Source organism: Phacochoerus africanus, chromosome 15 (genome assembly GCF_016906955.1).
Source record: "Phacochoerus africanus isolate WHEZ1 chromosome 15, ROS_Pafr_v1, whole genome shotgun sequence".
Taxonomy (NCBI): domain Eukaryota; kingdom Metazoa; phylum Chordata; class Mammalia; order Artiodactyla; family Suidae; genus Phacochoerus; species Phacochoerus africanus.
In genome coordinates, this window is record NC_062558.1 from 30,487,660 (window position 1) to 30,509,250 (window position 21,591).

The window sequence follows — 21,591 nt, forward strand, 5'->3', positions numbered from 1 at the left end:
AATGTACAAAGTTAGAACTGACTCAAAAAAAAAAACAAAAACAAAAAACAACTGACCCCTGTCTTTGGCTGCACCCGTGGCATTCAGAAGTTGGATCAAATCTGTGCCCCAGCAGTGACAATGCCAGGTCCTTAACTCACTAAGCCATGAGGGAACTCTGACTTCTTCCGATCTTTTTTTTTTTTTAACCCGTTACTATTACTTTATTTTGAGAAAATAAGTTTCACAGTACTGTTTCAGATGTTTTTTTAAAAACCATCTACTTATACAGATTATTTTTCTAAAGTGAAATTTTGTACACATCCATGTGGATTTCTTGCAATTTTAATCGCAAATAAGGATTCAGTCTTATCAGCTCACTGAGTTTTGACAGCAGTGAAAATGTTAGTGATGGATCAAGTATCTTTTGCCTCCTAGAAAAAGGAAGACAGAAAAAGGTAAATAGAGCACCTCTTAAAGAGCCACGGCTACTTCTGCTGCTTTTGGCCCGTTTTCTAGTTTATTTTCCTTTAGCTTAGGGGTTGTCTGTTTAAATACGGGACTCTTTTCTGATCCTTTCTTCTCTTTTCAGTTGTAGTTCCAATAGAAAAAACAATATCCAGTGACAAAGCATCAAGCACTCCATCCTCTGAAGCACAAGAGGAGTTTGTGGATGACTTTCGTGTTGGGGAGCGAGTTTGGGTGAATGGGAATAAACCTGGATTTATCCAGTTTCTGGGAGAAACCCAGTTTGCACCAGGCCAGTGGGCCGGGATTGTTTTAGATGAACCCATAGGCAAGAATGACGGTTCAGTGGCAGGAGTTCGGTATTTCCAGTGTGAGCCTTTAAAGGGCATATTCACCCGACCTTCGAAGTTGACGAGGAAGGTGCAGGCAGAAGATGAAGCTGACGGCCTGCAGACAACTCAGGCTTCCCGAGCTACTTCGCCCCTGTCCACTTCGGCAGCCAGCATGGTATCCTCTCCTCCAGCCACCTCCTCAAACATTCCTCATAAATCGTCCCAGCCAACTGCAAAGGAGCCCTCGGCCACGTCTCAGATCAGCAACCTTACAAAAACTGCCAGTGAATCTATCTCCAACCTTTCAGAGGCCGGCTCAATCAAGAAAGGAGAAAGAGAGCTCAAAATCGGAGACCGAGTGTTGGTGAGTCCTGAAACCTCCCAGGTCATTGGGTGGAACTGAGTGAGGTGTTGAAACACACACATGCTGGTTCAGAATCTGTTCTGTAGGGTGATCATTCATGTATAGGGAAATTAACCAGCTTTCCTGGTTCTGTTTATGTGTAAATGTACAAGAGGTTAGAAACTGGCTGCATAGGTTGTGTGTAGTGTAAATGTAGGTTACAATGATTGACTCTGAATTTATCTTCCAGCTTTGCCAAAAGAATGTTGAGTTTTTAGCTTGTAAGTATTAAGGTAGCTTTGTTTGACAAAACAAGCTCGGAGGTGGACCTGGATTATTTTTTACAAGGTGGATTTTTTTTTCTTTCTGTTTTTTCATTTTTTGCTTTAAGGATAGTGTGTGAATAAATATGAGGTCCTGTTTCCTTGTATGTCTTGGGAAACTCAGACATCGTAGGATGTTATTTCAGAATTTCTGTGCCTTATAAATGATCAAGGAAAAGGAAGGAAATGTGTAGTAGGTTCTGTTTTACTAATAAGCAGGAAACACAGTGTATAAGGTCTGTGTGCTATACTTTTTAGAACCCATGAATTTCACATGGTGATTGATTTATTCTTTTTTGTTTTTGTTTTAAATGAGAGGCAGTGTGGTAGTGCTAAAAACACAAGCTAGGTCCAGCTTTGCCTTTGTGACCTCAGCAAGTTATTTAATTTCTTAATTTTCTCATCTGTAAAAATGAGGTTGAATCATAGTGCTAATCTCAGAGCATCGGTGTGAGGATTAAATTAGATGATGCATATATAATTCTTAGCAGTGTGTGGTATCCCATCAACACTCAAGAAATGGTAGCTATATTTTTCATTGATGAAAATTTAAAGCTTTACTATTTAGCTTTTTCAGCGCTTGAGTCAGTTGAGTAGAAGCATGATGTTTGTCTGAAGTCTTTGACCCTGTGCTCTTTCAGTCTCCTTTATATATGTTCAACTGCCGTAAAATTCCTTCAGGCTTGCAGGCTTCCAATAACACAACAGAAAGAGAAGAGTGGCTCTTAGCCTTTAGAGTGTCCCTTGCGTCTTGTTTAATGTTTCAGCAGTGTACTGAGTAGCCCCCATAGAACTGATGAGGAAGCAAAGGTGCTAAGAAGTACAATCACTTGCCTAAGGTCATACAGCCTGGAGAGTGGTGTCTCTGCAATTTAAATTTAGGTATCTTTACTCCAGAACTTGTAATGTAGAGCTGATGATTGATAGTATAATTTTCAAATTATTTTTGAAAATTGGAAGTATTTGTGACTGCTTGTCTTACAGCATTGTGAATCCAGGAGGCCCCACATCCCTGTGGGAACCCTTTAATTCCTGTTACCTTCAAGGGGTTCCTTCTGGAGCTCTTAGTTTCAAGGTCAGTAGGTTCCTTCTTCCAGTTATAATAGTGAGTTTCAGGGCTTGATGCTTCAGGACTTGGAGCATTTTTTTTTTTTTTTTTCTTTTTAGGGCTGCACCCAAGGCATATAGAAGATCCCAGGCTAGGGGTCAAATCAGAGCTGCAGCCGCCAGCCTATGCCATAGCTACAGCAACGCGGGATCTAAGCCACGTCTGCGACCTACACCACAGCTCATGGCAATGCTGGATCCTTAACCCGCTGGATCGAACCCCCGTCCTCATGGATACTAGTTGGATTTGCTTCTACTGAGTCATGATGGGAACTCAAATGGAGCATTCTTAAAACAGCATTTTCAGTGCTAGCAGCTCAGTCTGTAACTTGTCTGTTTAGTTAGTACTCCACTTGCTGCATCAGTTTTGAATTGGAACAGTTCCCTGGCGGCTCAGTGGATTGAGGACCTGGCATTAGCACTGCCGTGACTTGAGTCATTGCTATGGCATGAGTTTGATCCCTGGCCTGGGAACTTCTGCATGCCATGGCTGTGGCAAAAAAAAAAAAAAATTGATGCAGTTGCTCTTTTGTTGTAGCAAAGGTTTTTTGATGCTTGTTTTTTCATTTTAACTAATGCTGACTCTCTGATCCCTGTTTACTGTATAGATATTGCTGCCATGAATGCCCTTAAATTTTGTGTCTGTGGTAGAGGTGGAATTACTAGGTCAAAGTGCATAAACATGTTTAAGACTTACGGTACATATTTATCTAGTAAGCTTTGGTTAAGTCAGAAACCTGTTACCTTAGCCCAGGACTACTTTGTAGAGTAGACTGCAAGTTGTATGCAATGCCATTCTAAGTGCTTAGCTGTAACTGAAATGGGAAAGCATATGGCACACTTTCAAAACAAATAACTCTCAGAGTTCCCATTGAGGCTCAGTGGTTAGGAGCCCGACTAGTATCCATGAGGATGCAGGTTCGATGCCTGGCCTTGCTCAGTGGGTTAGGGATCTGGCATTGTACCAAGATGTTACATCAGTTTCAAATGTGGCTTGGATCTAGTGTTGCTGTGGCTGTGGCTGGCAGGTGCAGCTCCAATTCGACCCCTAGCCTGGGAACTTCCATATGCCCCAGGTGTGAGCCTAAAAAAAAAGGAAGGATGGACTGGAGGTGGTTGAAAGTGGATATGGGGGGACCATTCTTTGAAGAAGTTGAGTGTTGAAGGGGCGGGGGTTGGCAGACTAATGCCAGAGGAGTGCTGGATCTAGGAAAGATATTTTCTAAAGATGGCAGAGTCCAGGGTATTTCTATCCTGACTAAAATCATCTGGACTAGAGGAACAGGTACAGGTCAGCAGAGCAGAGGGATCAGTGATGGAATGAGGTTCCTGAGAAGAGGTGGCACCCTGAACACACACAGGGGATTGCTTTGCCTTTGATTGAGATGGATGGTGACACTCCCCATTTTTGTAGGAAGGAAGAAGGAGAATCTGCAGATGCAGACTGGTTTGTAGAGGTCTGAATGGCATATTTGTAGGAAATTTCTAATTACATGTTCAAAAGTAGCATACTTGGGACAATTTGAATCTGTAAGAGTCTTAAATCTAATGAGTGTGTTCTTGGAGGCAGTATGTACTTGTGGTATTTCTAGGAGAAATTAAAGGCATACCTTAGAATCACAGTATTTTAGGCTGAAAAGACTGTTTCACGATCACCAAATGCCTCTTTTTGCTTAGCATACTGAAGCCCAGGGAGCTCAGCAGGTTAAGGATCCAGTGTTGTCACTGCTGTGGCTCTGGTCACAGCCATGGTGGGAGTTTAATCCCTAGCCTGGGAATTTTTGCATGCTGTGGCTGCAGCCGGGGGCAGGGGGGTGGGATGGGGAAGAATATTGAAGCCCAAAGAAGAAATGTGACTTGCCTCAGGTGGTGTGTGATGTATGTGTGCACACATCATTATGGCCTCTTGTTCCCAGTTCCTATGTTTTTTTCTACTTTCATATGCTGCTTTGTTTCATAGAAATCTTTGATTTATAAATATAAAATATTTTTACTTCAAAATTAATGTATTAAGGAAATTAGATACAGAAATCTGAAATATTTGGAGTTTTCCTAATAAAAGAAAAATTCTGTTAGCAACCTAAATGTACATCGGTGAATGGGTGGATAAAATGTGGTCTATACATAAAATGGAATATTACCCAGCCATAAAAAAGAAAATCTTGCCATTGGCAAGAGTGTGGATGGACCTAGAGGGTATTATGGTAAGTGAAATAAGATAGACAAGGAATGACAAATATGATTTCACTTGTGTATGAGGAAGCTAAAAAGCAAAACAAATGAACAAACATAATGATACAGAAACAGACTGATTCATAGATGCAGAGAAAAAACTGGTGGTTGCCAGAGGGGAGGGGAGTAGGGGAGTGCATGAATTAGGTGAAGGGGATTAAGAGGTACAGACCTCTAAAATAAATAAGGCACAAGGGTGTAATGTACAGCATAGGGAATATAGTCAACAGTACTGTAATAACTTATTATGGTGATAGCCAGTTACTAGGATTTTCATGATGAACATTTTGTAGCATATGAGAATATCAGGTTCCTAGGCTGTGCTCCTGAATGAATGTGATACAGTAAGTCAGTTATTCTTCTAGTTCTTGGAGTACCTGTTGTGGCTCAGTGGAAATGAATCCGAATAGTATCTGTGAGGACGTGGGTTTGATCCCTGGCCTCACTCTGTGGGTTAAGGATCCAGCATTACTATGGCTGTGGTGTAGGCTGGCAGCTGCAGCTCCAATTCGAGCCCTTGCCTGGGAACTTCCATATGCTGCAAGTGTGGCCCTAAAAAGAAAATAAATAAAAATAAAAAATTCCAGGAGTTCTTGCCAGGGCACAGTGGGGTAAGAATCCAACTGCAGTGGCTTGAGTTGCTGCTGAGGTTCAGGTTTGGTGCTCACCCCGGCGAAGTGTGTTCAAGGATCCCGCATTGCTGGAGCTGCAGCTCCGATTTAGTCCCTGGCCTGGAAACTTTTATATGCCACAGGTGTGGCCATTAAAAAAAAAAAAAAAATCTAATGGGATGAAGAGCAATAGATCATTTTTAGTTAAGGAGTGGTCTAGAGTTTTCCCAGTCTCATAGCAGTGCCCTCGTGCTTCCTTCCACTTGCAAGTTGTGCAGAAAGGGCAAGGGTTGAGCTTGCCTTCTCCACACAGCTCTCCCTACGAGCCTTCAGTTCTTCCTCTAATCTCAGGAATAGCAGAGCAGGAAAGTGGGTTTCTCTGTTAGGCAGGAGGTTCAGCTAAATGACCACCTTAAGATCCAGGTGGGGGTTCCTGAACTAGGATTGCATGGGGTACTCATCTTGAGGGAGGCAGCCCGAGCTTGGGGAAGCCTGCCCCCCACCCCCACTCCCCATGCTCCTAGTCCTGAGAGGGCGAATGAGCTGTCAGGGAGGGTCAGTCAGAGTTGCTTTTAACAAACCCACCTGCCTTCTTCCCATCTCTCTCACCTTTCTGCTTTCCCATTTGTCCTCATGAATATTCCATGGCTTTTGTTAGTTGAATATTGTTTCCGTCTGTCCTGTGGGATGAGCTTCTTTGGGTTGAAGAAGTTCACCTGACTCTCAAGGACTTAGCTCTTTCCAGGCAGGGAATCTCTGGGGTGACTAATTACTCTGAATGTTTTTGCTATGGTTTTGCTGCATTTTTGGGTGTATTCACTATTTCCAGGATGTGATGTCAGGTTCTTGAGAAACTTGACCTGTTTCGACATGGTTTTCTCCATATCTGGGACTATATGTTCTATGCTGAACTCTTAGGTTATGAGCAAATATGAGAAGGAGACTTTTTAGGCTTTTGTTGTCAAAGTGACAAGCTTTATCTTTCTGTGAGCTGCTCCCAGGGCTCTTAAACTAAGAAGCCTACAATGGGAATCTGTAGGTCTTTTGGACACTATGAAAGGGAAAGACATCTTCCTGAGATTTAAAGAAATCTCTGTTTATAAGCAATTTTCCTTGTGTTTGAGCCCTAAATAACCCCTGAATAACTACATTCATTCAGCATGTACTTCTTGTGTGTCTTTCTTCATTTGTTCAACATTGCTTGTGAGACTAATGTATAAAATATAAACTTAAAACTCACACATAGTGGGATCCTATTCTATATACACCATTTTACCATACACTTTGGTAGATTTGGGGCATTTCTATGCTAGTAAATACAGCTCTTTATTTAAAATATTAAGCAGCTGTTTTGTATCACACTGTTTGGGGCACCTGATTTAATCATAGACATTTAGATTATTCCTTCTTTTTTTCCCTAGAAATGAAATTTCAGAGTCAAAATTTGTATAAGTATTTAAAAATTTAGTAAATATTGCCAAAGTACAGTCCAAAAAGCTTTTTACCTTTTTGTGTTCTCACAAAGGGTGTACAAGTAAGCGCCCTTTCTAATCCGATTTCTTCTCTTTTTCTGTCTTTTTTTTTTTTGTCTTTTTGCTATTTCTTGGGCAACTCCCGTGGCATATGGAGGTTCCCAGGCTAGGGGTCGAATCGGAGCCGCAGCCCCCAGCCTACGCCAGAGCCACAGCAATGCGGGATCCGAGCCCTTGTCTGCAACCTACACCACAGCTTGGCAACGCCGGATCGTTAACCCACTGAGCAAGGGCAGGGACTGAACCCGCAACCTCATGGTTCCTAGTCGGATTCGTTAACCACTGTGCCACAATGGGAACTCCTCTTTTTCCGTCTTCTTATCAGTGACTTATAACCCTCAAATCTGAGAGTCTGGGTGTGACATTGCACCTGTATTAGTTGTTCATCATCTACCTGGGGGGTCGGTTCTTGGGCTCTTTTTGGTTGAGTGGGGGAAGAAGGTATTCTTGATGTGGTGACATCTTCCCTTGGTTGCTGATAGAGTGGTTGTTAGTAGAAGGATCTGTTATTTTGTATGGCTCAGAGTTGAAAAAACCCCAGATGTTTACATTATGTTAAAAACACTTCTGAAAAAAAAGAAAAAAAAAAAGGAAAAACCAGAAAAAGGAGGTCCCATCATGGCACAGCAGAAAGGAATCTTGAATTCGATCCCTGGCCTCACTCAGTGGGTTGAGGATCCAGCGTTCCTGTGAACTGTGATGTAGGTCACAGACTCGGCCTCGGATCTGGTGTTGCTGTGAGCGGCTTTGGCATGGGCTGGCAGCTGTAGCTCTGATTAGACCCCTAGCCTGGGAATCTCCATGTGCTGCAGGTGCGGCCCTTAAAAAAAGCAAAACAAACAACGAAAACCACTTTGTGGACACCTTGGCTGAATGTTAAAATCTTTTCCAGCACCTAAGTCTTTGCTTAGCCTGATTGCTTTGCAATTCGGATTGCTTTGCAATGCAGATTTGCATTTCTTTCTTCTTTTGCTTATTTTCATTTTCACTTTCCAGAGCCTTAGGTCTTACTCAGCCTAGCCTTGTAGGTTTGTTTGGGAGGGAAATGCAGAGAATCACACTCTGGATGAGAAGCTTCCTCCTGTTTGTACAGCCCAGGTTTAGTAAAGTCAGATCTCAGCAGTTCTTAATTGGTACCTCTTCCTGCTCATTGCTTTCAGCCTTGAAGGCAGGATCCATGTGCTTCTTCTGTTTTCACTTTGGAGGCTTGGGAATGCAGAAACTCATCCATCTGCCCATTGGATTTTCTGTCTTTAGTTTTGATTAATTAATTAATATTTTTGGCCACGCCTGTGGCATGTGGAAGTTCCTGGGCCAGGGCAGCAGCCCTAGCCACTGCAGTGGCAGAGCCAGATCCCTAACCCACTGCATCATCAGGGAATTCCTCCTGTTTTGGTTTTATTGCCCATCCTCCTCTCTTCAGCTCCCTTGTCCTATGCTGCCTTGACCTAGGCCATCATCCTCTTGACCTAGACCTCCACTCGGCAGTCTGTGCCGCTAGCCTCATCTCTTTTCCTTTCTTCACACAGTTACTGAGTGATGCACCTGAAATGTGGATCTGATCATACTCTTCCTCTGTGTGGTGGTGCCCTGTCTGCCGCTGCTGTTTTCAGTGTTGGGAGTTTCCTGCAGGGCTCAGAACCTGCCCCTGGCTGACCAGGAAATTAGGTCCTTTTTGCAAACCCAAGCCAGCATCTTAACACCAAAGATGTCAGAGCTGGTATCTCTGCCTTGAGGACTCTGTGTAGGCTCCTGGGGGTGGGGGTTTCGAGGTTGAGGAGGCAGTTCACACCATCCAGCTTTGGGACTTGAAGAGAGGAAGATTTGACCACTGCCCAGGCTGAGCCTAATGTTGAAATGCCTATTGCTAGAACGAATCTTCTAACTTCTAATAGGGCTTCTGTGAATTCTTTAAGCATAGTTATAAAAATACCTTGAGCCTGAGGGTCTTTACAGCCTACCAAACATATAGACTAGAAAAGCAAAGTGGGCTGGTACGATTTTGATCAAGAGGAATATTTTTTGATCTTAGTGCCACGTAAGAATGTGACTCTGGAAATTAAATATTCTGCACTTTTATCAACCTCAGGGCTAGTAGGGGTCTTTTTAAAAATTTTTTGTCTTTTTTTTTTTTTTGCTTTTTAGTGCTGCACCTGCAGCATATGGAGGTTCCCAGGCTAGGGGTCTGATTGGAGCTATGGCTGCCGGCCTACACCACAGCCACGGCAATGCCAGAGCCTTAACCCACTGAGCAAGGCCAGGGATTGAACCCACAACCTCATAGTTCCTAGTCAGATTCGTTTCCGCTGCACCATGATGGGAACTCCTCAGGGTCTTTTTGTTTTTGTCAAGTGTTTGTTTTTTTGTGTGTATGTGAGTTTTTTTTTGTGTTTTTTTTTTTTTTTTTTTTTTTTTTTTTTGGCCACACCTACAGTGTAGCATAGTTCACTGGCCAGGGATTGAACCCAAACTATAGCAGGGACAGTGCCGAATCCTTAACCTCCTTAACAGGTAGGCCACCAGGGAACTCCTGGTTTCTAATAAGTTTTAAAAAGTTACAAATAGATTTTAAAAAGTGAAACACTTGTAGAACACTGGAATATATTCACTTTCACTGCCTGTTTTGAAAACCGTAACTGGGGAGTTCCCATGATGGTGCAGCAGAAATGAATCTAACCAGGAAGCATGAGGTTGCAGGTTCAATCTGTGGCCTCACTCAGTGGGTTAAGGATCCGGCATTGCCGTGAGCTGTGGTGTAGGTCGCAGATGTGGCTCAGATCTGGCGTTGCTGTGGCTGTGGTGTAGGCCGGCAGCCGTAGCTCCAATCAGACCCCTAGCCTGGGAACCTCCATATGCCGCAGGTGCAGCCCTAAAAAGCAAAAAAAAAAAAAAAAAAAAGCCATAACTATAGAATACACAGAATTTTGTTTGCTTTTTTGTTTCATTGTTATTTTAAGGAGTTTGGGCAAAGGAAGTTTTGAATAGGAGTGTATAGAGATAGAAAACTGTAGAAATCTGCTTTGCAGCCTCCTAGGGACTGATAATGGATTTATTTGACGTCTTCCTGGTTCCCAGATAACCCTTTTTAGGAGACATTTATACATTTATTTAATATGCACACTATTTAATAATATGCATGTTTATTTAATTTATTTGGTATGCTTAGCTCTCACACCTTGGCTCATTTCTTGTGGTAGTCCTCTAGAAAAATTTCAAGTAATATGGTAAAATATTCACAAGTTAATCTGGAGGTTGGGTTCTGGTATCTCTATACATCTTGGTATGTTTTTTTATTTTAAAAAGTTAATAAAGAAATGCTGTGTGAGGCTCAGGTGGCATTTAGATTTTTTGCATTGCCAGCTCCTCAGAAGATTTAGATTTTTTGCATTGCCAGCTCCTCATTCTTGCTAACAGATATCCACTACCCCCATCTTTTATTTTAAGGTAAACATATCTTTTATTTAACTGGCCAGTTTGTAAGTAATTTCCCACTCCACCTTCAGCCCCAGGCAATCACTGATGTGTCTTCTGTCTCTATAGATTTGCCTTTCATGGATATTCTCTATAAATACCCCTAACCATATGCAGTTTTGTAACGTCTGGCTTCTTTAATTTAACATAGTGGTTTTTTTGTTTGCTTTTTAAGGCTGCATCTGCAGCATATGGAAGTTCCCAGGCTAGGGGTTGAATTGGAGTTATAACTGCCAGCCTACACCACAGCCACAGCAATGCAGGGTGTGAGCTACATCTGTGACCTACACTACATTTCACAGCCACCATAGCTCACGGCAATGCCTGATCCTTAACCCACTGAGCGAAGCCAGGGATCAAACCCGAATGCTCATAGATACTAGTTGGGTTCATTTCCGCTGCACTACAATGGGAGCTCCTAACATAGTGTTCTAAGGTTCATCTTACTTTTTAATGGCTGAATATATTTCATTTTAGGAATATGTCACATTTGTCCACTCACCTATTTAATTCTTTTTTTTTTTTCCCCACTGTACAGCAAGGGGATCAAGTTATCCTTACATGTATACATTATAATTACTTTTTTTTCCCCCACCCTTTGTTCTGTTGCAACATGAGTATCTAGACATAGTTCTCAATGCTACTCAACAGGATCTCCTTGTAAATCTATTCTAAGTTGTGTCTGATAAGCCCAAGCTCCCGATCCCTCCCACTCCCTCCCCCTCCCATCAGGCAGCCACAAGTCTTTTCTCCAAGTCTATGATTTTCTTTTCTGAGGAGATGTTCATTTGTGCTGGATATTAGATTCCAGTTATAAGTGATATCATATGGTATTTGTCTTTGTCTTTCTGGCTCATTTCACTCAGTATGATATTCTCTAGTTCCATCCATGTTGCTGCAAATGGCATTATGTCATTCTTTTTTTATGGCTGAGTAGTATTCCATTGTGTATATATACCACATCTTCCGAATCCAATCATCTGTCGATGAACATTTGGGTGGTTTCCATGTCCTGGCTATTGTGAATAGTGCTGCAATGAACATGCGGGTGCACGTGTCTCTTTTAAGGAGAGTTTTGTCTGGATAGATGCCCAAGAGTGGGGTTGCGGGGTCATATGGAAGTTCTATGTATAGATTTCTAAGGTATCTCCAAACTGTTCTCCATAGTGGCTGTACCAGTTTACATTCCCACCAGCAGTGCAGGAGGGTTCCCTTTTCTCCACACCCCCTCCAGCACTTGTTATTTGTGGATTTCTTAATGATGGCCATTCTGACTGGTGTGAGGTGGTATCTCATGGTAGTTTTGATTTGCATTTCTCTTATAATCAACGATGTTGAGCATTTTTTCATGTGTTTGCTGGCCATCTGTATATCTTCTTTGGAGGAATGTCTATTCAGGTCTTTTGTCCATTTTTCCATTGATTGATTGGCTTTTTTGCTGTTGGGTTGTATAATTGTTTATATATTCTAGAGATTAAGCCCTTGTCGGTTGCATCATTTGAAACTGTTTTCTCCCATTCTATAAGTTGTCTTTTTGTTTTCTTTTTGGTTTCCTTTGATGTGCAAAAGCTTTTCAGTTTGATGAGGTCCCATGGGTTTATTTTTGCTCTAATTTCTATTGCTTTGGGAGACTGACCTGAGAAAATATTCATGATGTTGATGTCAGAGAGTGTTTTGCCTATGTTTTCTTTTAGGAGTTTGATGGTGTCCTGTCGTATATTTAAGTCTTTCAGCCTTTTGGAGTTTATTTTTGTGCATGGTGTGAGGGTGTGTTCTAGTTTCTTTGCTTTGCATGCAGCTGTCCAGGTTTCCCAGCAATGCTTGCTGAATAGACTTTCTTTTTCCCATTTGATGTTCTTGCCTCCCTTGTCAAAGATTAATTGACCATAGGTGTCAGGGTTTATTTCCGGGTTCTCTATTCTGTTCCGTTGGTCTGTCTGTCTGTTTTGATATCACCTATTTAATTCTAATTAATTAAAAAAATTTTTAAAGGAATCCATGCTTACAGTTTTTTGGTTTCTTTTGACCATGCCCACGGCATGTGGAAGTCCAGCCTAAGCACCTAACCCATGCCACAGCAGCAACCCGAGACGCTGCAGTGATGATGCCATATCCTTAACCCATTGTGCCACTAGAGAACACCCCTTGCTTATAGTTTAAAATGTCACATTTTTTGGTGCTTATGATCTTATATTAAAAAATAGTTTTATGCCCCTCTCTGTGATAACAAGTTAACTTTCTCTCCCCGCTTTTATCCCCTGTTTCTTGGTATTCTCAGGGTCCTTGATCCTGAAGGAGTTAATATGCCCTTCAGAAGGGAACATTAATTTCAAAAGTTAGATGTGCGAGTCAGGCATATCTTTTAACCAGTATTTTCCCTAATTATGTCATCTTTTGTTCACCTGTTTGTTCCAGGGAGTTCCAGTTATAAGAGAATATGTGTTATACACCATCCGCTCTTTTAGTTTTTTAAGGGGATTTACTTACCATCGTATTTCATAGATTGGAAGACTCAAAGTGATGACATAAAGGGAATAGTGAAAGAAAGGGACTTTTCATTTGGCCTGGAGAAAATAAGATGGCTCTGGGGTTTCTGCTATGGAGAAGTGGGTTAAGGATCCAGCATTGCTGCAGCCATGGCATAGGCCACAGATGCAGCTTGGATTTCCTCCCTGGCCCAGGCAGTTCCATCTACCACGGGTGTGGCTGAAAAAGGAAAAAAAGAAAAAAGAAGATGGCTCTGACAGCTGTATTTAACACCTTCCAATTCTTTCAGTAAATGCACTGTGCCTCTTATGTGCCAGGTGTTGCTCTAGGTGCTGTGAATTTGGCAGTGACCAAAACCAGCACAGTGTTCTCTAGTAGACTTCCCATTGCATTAAAATCAAAATCTCAGATCCTTCCAAAGACCCGCAGGACCTGATGATCTGGACTCAGCTCTCTCGCTCCCCCTTTCTCTGCTCCAGCTCCACCGGCCGCCTTACTGTCTGTCTCCTCCACACACAGACTCATTCCCATCTCAGTATTGCTCTTTCTTCTGCGTGGAATGTTCTGCCCCCAGGTCTCCACATGACTGGTGTCTCCCAGTCCTTGAATTGTGGCTCACCTTAACCTCCTCAAGCATCCTTGCCCTGTCCCCCCAAATAAAGACCCTTCACAGCATTATCACATGACCCTGCCGTGTTTTCCATAGCCCTCTACATGTTTTAAATGATCTGTTCATTTATTTACTTGTTCATTGTTTCCCTCCTCCGACCCTGACCAGAATGTAGCCTTCCATGAGTTTGGAAACTTTTCTCATTCATCCGTTCTTTTCCACAGCACTTAGAACTATGCCTGGCACATAGGAGGTATTCATATAATACTGTTGAAAGAGTCAGAGGGGTTTTAAATTCTGTTGTCACATCATACCCTTAAAGGGGAGGAGTAACACTGTAAAGTACAGCCAGTAGTTAAAACCCATGGGTAAAAACCAGGCCGTGTAGATCTTGCCTTTCTGTAGGAGTTGCCCCGTAGAGCTGCCCAAAGCTGAACTGCTCTCCAGTGGAGATAACATAAAATACCTACGCTGATGCCTTCATCTCATAGATGATTAAGTTTTGGATCAGGGCTAAATCTGTATTTGGTAAATACCAATTAGCCACATTTACCTTTTAAAGTAAGATGCTTAACTTACAGTATGGCAGATAAGCCACTTCACGAAATCGTGTTGCTCCCGGAACAGTCCCTTATTACCACTCATTGGACATTTTATAGCTTTATAAGCTGAGGCACAGCGAGGTTAAATGACTTGTGTGGGACTCAGTGATGGATAGATGGGAATGTTCAGGGATGGTTAAGTGTTTCCTGTTTGTAGACCCATTCATTAGCCCAGCAGAACTTAACCAGCGTTCTTATTTTTTTCACAAGCGTTTACAAGAAAGGTAGCTGTCTCTGTTCCCACAGCATTTTATAGAAATCTCAAGTGCTTATCACTTTTTACTGGAATTTTTTGAATTTCTCTGTCAGTGGCCAACACCGTATTCTCTTTACATTTGTATCCTAAGGGCCCAAGCACACAAGAAATGCATATCGAATGAATGAATGAAAACTTAAAAATCTGAGATTGGCTAAAGTATGAACACAGCTAAGATTTCCTTTAGCTGAGTTTCTAGTTTAAATAAATTTCATCTCCAGTAGTGACTTTTTTGCTTTTTAGGGCCACACCCAAGGCATATGGAGGTTCACAGGCTAGCCTACGCCAGCTGCCAGCCTACGCCACAGCCACAGTTGCCAGCCTATGCCACAGCCACAGCAACGTAGGATCTGAGCTGCGTCTGCGACCTACACCACAGCTCATGGCTACCCTGGATCCCAACCCACTGAGCGAGGCCAGGGATCGAACTTGCAACCTCATGGTTCCTAGTCAGATTCATTTCCAGTGCACCACAACGGGAACTCCCGAAATTTTTATCTTTAGTAATCTCCATGTCTCCTAAAATATACATGTGAAAATTGTGACAATGTAAATGCATATATGAGAATACTCTGGCTGCCCTGGAACACATGAAAAATAAAACTTAACTTTATAAAATCATGTTTAAATGCTTAGAAAAAATTTGTAAAATGATTAAATAGAAAAGTGAGTGATTTTGGACTTCCTGTGACTTCTTGTCTCTGTTGAAGATACTTTGAATAATTACTATGGCTCTTTTATAGGAAGAAGTAGTGTATTTTCTGCTATATGAGTCAGGAATTCCAAGTTAAGTGAGAGAAAAAGTATAAGAAAACTGCCCATTCTAGGAACTAGGAACTAGTAATCATCCATTTGAAATAGACTTTGTGGCAATTTTTTTTTTAAAAGGGTAGATGTATATTCTGTTACCTGCATTTAGGGGAAAAGTAGCTGATCTGTTATTTGTGGTAATTTAATGATAAAGCTTCTGATCTGAGTGAAGCTTGTGGTCTATTTGAAGAATTTACTGCCCACAGCCTGTTAGACGCCTCTCAGAAAAACAATTGTCATAACAGTAACTCAGACTCACCCTGAAAGAATTCAACAGATTATCTAAAGAGATTACATCATCTTTAACTAATGTGCTATGTGCTGTTCGAGTGATATTGGTTAGTCTGCCTCTGAAAGGTGTGTAAGAGGAAACAGAGGCCAGTTTCATATAGGTTACTATCATACATCCCAGGATTAGCAGTAAGAGTGTTAAAAAGTCCAATTTGCCAGATTTACTTATTTAATTTTATTTTTTTAAATTTTTAATTTTTTTTCAATTTGCCAGATTTAGAATGGAGTATTCTCCCTGACATGGGCAAACTAGCTGCAAACATATATCAGACTCTTACACTGTCTGTCAGACACTCCATTGAACAGTTTTATGTGGATTATATTTTATTTAATCCTCACAATAGTCCTGTAATTATGCCCATTTTACTTATGAGGAAACCAGGATTTAGACATTAAATAACTTGACTAACTCATCGACAGAGCTGACATTTGAATTTGTCTAACTTTGGAGCCCAGTCTTAGTCTGTGTCAGCATATTTCTTCCTTTGCTCACTTCTGAGCCATCGGAGTCAACCCCAAGCTTGGGGCATCTTTGTCCTTTCGTTGGCTTACCTGGGAAAGTGGCCTTTTGTGTGTAGTTCCAAAGGAGAAGGTCACCTTTCATTTCTTCAGCACATGTTTGTTGAGTGCCTCCCCTGCTCTGCTGGGCACTGTGGGGTGCAGGGCTGGACATAACAGGGTTCCTGCGCAGAGTTTTCTCCAACCTCCAACTCTGTCTTTCCTCAGTGACACCTGTCATGACACAGGGATTTTCTGAAATGTCTGGCCTCTGCCTGTTCTCTGTCACCTTTCACACACCCTTCCTGCCTAGAGTACCTTAAACCATAACTCCTTTAGTCCCTTAAATCAGTTTCACAGTTCTCTTTCAGAGAAAAGGTATATAGCTTTGAGGCTTTACATTTTCCATCTTCAACAAAGGTTAAATAGAGCTGGAAAAAAATTGTGTATCATAGGAAGTTGTATTCAGAGAAAAATTAGAAACAAATGAGGAGTTCTCATCGTGGCTCAGTGGAAACAAATCTTGACTAGTATCCATGAGGATGTAGGTTCATTCCCTGGCCTTGCTCAGGGGGTTAAGGATCTGGTGTTGCCATGAGCTGTGGTGTAGGTTGAAGACGAGGCTTGGATCTGGCGTTGCTGTGGCTGTGGTGTAGGCCAGAGACTATAGTTCTGAGTCAACCCCTAGCCTGGGAACCTCCATGTGCTGTGGGTGCAGCCCTAAAAAGACAAAAAAGAAAAAAAAAAAAAGAAAAGCAGGAAACAAATGCCTTTGGCATTAAAAAGCAAATTACTACAGGTCTTAAATTAGAAGGAAAGAATAAAAAACCACAAGAAAGTAGGAAAAAGGAGATAGATAAAAAGTGAATTTAAAAAGTGAATTAAATAAAACAGAGAACATTAAAGACAAAAAGGAAAAACCTAAAAGCTTGTTCCTTGTAATGACCAATAAAACAAGTTACCTTCCCAAGGTAATATACATTTAACACAATCCCATTGGACTTTTTTAAAATTAAAATTATGTTTAAATTTGTTCAAAAAAATGAACCCACATACTCTAAATGTTTCCCAACAGGGTCTGGTTTAATAAACTGGCATGAACTGATACAGGGGAGTGACATGCGACTCTTAATGTCCCCCCAAATAAAGAAGCTTAGATAAAAGTAAGAAAATTGGAGTTCCTGATGTGGTGCATTGGGTTAAGGATCTGGTGTTGCTGCAGCTGTGGCATTGGTCACAGCTACAGCTTGGATTCAGTCCCTGGCTGGGGAACTTCCATATGCTGTAGGTGCAAAAAAAAAAAAAAAAAAAGAAAGAAAAGAAAAAATAAGGATCTGGCATTGCCATGAGCTGTGGTATAGGTTGCAGACGTGGGTCAGATCTGGCATTGCTGTGGCTGTGGCTGGCAGCTGTAGCTCTGATTAGACCCCTAGCCTGGGAACCTACATATGCCGAAGCTGTGGCCCTAAAAATCCAAAAAAGAAAAGAAAAGAATATTCTGAAAAAGAGTAGCGAGGGAAAGCAGCACTAGCAAATATGATACAGATTGTAAAGGAACAGTAATTTAAATGCTATGACACCAGCGCAGATAATGAAGTTTTAAAACTATGAAAAGCTCAGACATATCTGTTCTTATGTACGCATGATAAAATGAGTATTTAAAAGAAAAATAATGGCAAAGGAAGGAATAGTTAACTAATGCTGACAGGAAAATTTTGGAAATAATTAATTTTTGCATGTTATATCAAACAGTGGCTGGGACAAAGAGTTAGACATTTAATAATATTCACAGTTTTGAACAGATGATGTAAAATAAAATGTGAAGAACAGTAATGTTAATAGTTGTGGAAAAATTGAAAATATCAATATTTTATTTATTTTTTAATTTTTTTGTCTTTTTAGGGCCACACCCGAGGCATATGGAGGTTCCCCGGCTAGGGGTCTAATTGGAGCTGTAGCTGCTGGCCTTCGCCATAGCCACAGCCACGCTGGATCTGAGCTGCGTCTGCGACCTACACCACAGCTCATGGGAACGCCGAATCCTTAACCCACTGAGTGAGGCCAGGGATCAAACCCACAACCTGATGGTTCCTAGTCAGATTCGTTTCTGCTGTGCCACGATGGGAACTCTGAAAATAGCAATATTTTAAATATTTTAAAAATACACTTCATTGTGTGTGGCTGTGTGAATATGTCCTTAGTAAGTATGTGTTACTGCTTTACATGGATAATAATGTAAAGGAAGTTTGAGAAAACAAACACAAGCAATTATTCCAGTGGATTATGCATGAATTTTGTTTTTCTTTAGTGATGTAGTGGTTTGTTTTTGTAGGAAATATTTATTTTGGAGCAGGAAACTCCCTCTGGAATAACAAGGTATTTTTTTTAAAGAAAGGAGTAACTTAACTGCATGTTAATGACTACGCATTACACAGGCAATCTCATTGTTGGACTATACCAGGTACCGAATCCCTCTAGCAAATAAGTCACCCAGGTGAACTTTGCCAATCTCTGGAGAGAATTCTTCAGATTTGAGAGAAGGCGAAGAGAACCGCCACTTGTATAAATGATGAAACCCAGTACTTTATTATTGGCTGCAGCTGCGAAGGGTTAAGTTGTGGAACTGTAATTTTAAAAAAAAATAAATTTTATTGGAGTTTAATTGACCTAGAAAGTTGTGTTAGTTTCAGGTGTACAGCAGAGTAAATCAGTTATCCATATACAGATATCCATTACTTTTCAGATTGTTTTCCCATATAGGTTATTACACAGTATTGAATAGATTACCTTGGCTATACAGTAGGTCCTTGTTACCCATCTACTTTATATACAGTAGTATGTATATGTCATTTGCAACCCCCTAATTTATCCCTACTGCCCCACGTTTCCCCCTTGGTAACCATAAATTTGGTTTCAAAAATCTTTGAGTCTGGGAGTTCCTGTCGTGGCTCAGCAAGTTAAGAACCTCACTAGTATCTGTGAGGATGTGGGTTCAGTGCCTTCTGGCCCCCTCAGTGGGTTAAGGATCCTGAGTTGCTGTGAGCTGTGGTGTAGGTTGCAGATATAGCTCAGATCCCGTGGTGCTGTGGCTGTGGTGTATACCGGCATCAGCAGCTCTGATTCGACCTCTAGCCTGGGAACTTGCATATGCTGCAGGTGCTGCCAAAAAAGGAAGTAAAAAGTAATAAAAAAGGTAAAAAGAAAAAGAAAAGTCTGTTCCTTTTTTTCTAAGTTCTTTTGTATCATTGTGGGGGGGATGGGTGGTTAGTTTGCACATGTTAGTGTAATTGTTTCATTCATTGTGACTTTCTCCTCCTGCAGGTTGGTGGCACGAAGGCTGGCGTGGTCCGGTTTCTGGGGGAGACAGATTTCGCCAAGGGGGAGTGGTGTGGTGTGGAGTTGGATGAGCCGCTGGGGAAGAATGACGGGGCTGTTGCCGGAACCAGGTTTGTATGCAGCTGGAATCTAGTCACCCTTTTGCTCATCACCGTGGCCAAGCAGATCCCGCTGAGTGGATAACAAAATGGACCTGAGTGCTTTGAAGAGCTGCACTTCTATTTCCTGAGACTCATCTATTGATTTTTCCCCCAACTAGAATTGGAATTGTTCTTCTTACTGTCTCTTTTAGTAATATGTGCAGTGCATCTGAGTAGATTCTGAACAAGCATTCGGTTTATTTATTTATTTTTAAGACTTTTTTAAAAAGAAGTTTTGGGTTCACAGCAAAATTTAGGGGGAGGTACAGAGACGTCCATAGTTCACCTTACGGCCCCACACGTGCACAGCCTCCCCTGTTATTAACACCCTGCACCCAGGGGGTACCTTTATTACAGCTGATGAACCTAAGTTGAGACATCATCACCCAGAGTCTGTAGTTTATATTATAGTTCATTCTTGGTATACTTTCTGGGGGTTTAGACAAGTGTCTAATGACCCCTTTCCACCGTTATGGTATCATGTATAGTATTTTCATTTTATTTTTCAAAATAGAAAGGAAGCGTTCTGTCCTTTTTTCCTTTGGCTTCTCTTTCTTTGATAGCAGTCTGAGCCTGAGTGAGTTTCTGGGCGTTGGGGACTGGGGGTAGGGGAGTGGAGAGAAGAAAGTTGCCTTTGTTAGGACACAAGAACGCAAGATGTGTCTTTATATCTGATGGCAAGGATTCCATCCTGTGGCAGGAGAACTGACGCCAAGCACACCTCTACCCCACTCATACCTCCCAGGACAGGATGGGAGTTAAACCTCACAAATGAATGTAGGAGGCATGACCCACACTTCAGATGTTTTGAAGGCCTTAGGCACAGTTGTGATGTATGATGCATTATTATTAGTAGTAGAAGGTGTAGTTAACGTTTTACTTATAAAATGTATACAGACTAATTATAAGCATATAGACCTTATGTACCAAATATAATAATAATGCCTTGAGATCAGAATCTCTTGGTGCTGCCACGATTATGAAGCCATCCTTGATATTAAGAGTTGTAATTCTCTAGAGTCATAAGATTTCTAGTGTCAGTCCAGTAAACTGACTTAGCTATTGATATTTCCCCACCCTGATTTGAGTGAACCTGCCTGTTTGATTTCTTTTTCCTTTTGTTTGGTAAGGGTTTCTTTTCTTTCTTTCTTTCTTTCTTTCTTTTTTTTTTTTTTAGGGCTGCACCTGTGGCATATGGAAGTTCCCAGGGAGGGGTCGAATCGGAGGCTGGTGTACGCTATAGTCACAGCAGTGGGGGATCCAAGCTGCACATGCGCCCTACACCACAGCTCATGGCAACACCGGATCTTTAACCCACTGAGTGAGGCCAGGAATCAAACCCGTATCCTCATGGATACTGATGGGGTTCATTACCACAGAGCCTCAATGGGAACTCTTGGCAAGGTTTTCTTAAGTGGAATCCCTGAATTGTTGAACTCCTCTGTTGTATGTTTATCAGATAGGAGAAATATTTTCCCTTCGTGTAGAATCTTGGTAACGGATGATCAATACCCTGTCTATGTATCATATTGTTATGTCCTTCTGTGTTTTCTAAAACATCATGGAGTTTGTTTACCAGCCTGCACACAAGTGAATGCTGCAGGCTGGTTGGTAAAATTCACAGTGAACCAGTCACAGGTTACCAGTCAGGAGAACTTTTTGTTATAGTTGTTATTTCTCATAATTAAGTTTCTTTTTGCTACTGTTCTCATTCTTGTCCTCAAAAGGTATTTTCAATGTCAACCCAAATATGGCCTGTTTGCTCCTGTCCACAAAGTGACCAAGATTGGCTTCCCTTCCACCACACCAGCCAAAGCCAAGGCTGCTGCTGTGAGGCGGGTGATGGCAACCACTCCCGCCAGCCTGAAGCGCAGCCCCTCCGCCTCCTCTCTCAGCTCCATGAGCTCCGTGGCCTCCTCCGTGAGCAGCAAGCCCAGTCGGACAGGATTGGTGAGCCCCCCTCGCATATCCACATCCCAGGCATGACCAACACCCCGTCAGTGCACCTGCTTTGCTTTGGGAAATGCTTAATCTCTCCCTGCCCTTGCACTAAATGCTAGTTGTAGTGTGTGAGAGCCCCTACAGATGTCAGAAAACAAACTGACCACTAGTAAGAATAAAAGCTTTAAATAGAGTTTTTAACAGCCCCTTTCTGATGCTTGA

General features: G+C 41.7%; 1 protein-coding gene across 4 annotated transcripts in view; it reads left to right on the plus strand.

Annotated features, from left to right (window-relative positions):
• Positions 1-21,591, plus strand: part of CLIP1 (CAP-Gly domain containing linker protein 1) — a 146,844-nt gene that overhangs the window by 50,165 nt on the left and 75,088 nt on the right. For all 4 annotated transcript variants that reach the window (XM_047762143.1, XM_047762144.1, XM_047762146.1 and 1 more), the window contains exons 3-5: positions 572-1,143; positions 19,274-19,398; positions 21,156-21,378. In XM_047762143.1, the coding sequence (XP_047618099.1) occupies positions 572-1,143; positions 19,274-19,398; positions 21,156-21,378 (920 nt within the window). The remainder of the gene's footprint in view (positions 1-571; positions 1,144-19,273; positions 19,399-21,155; positions 21,379-21,591) is intronic.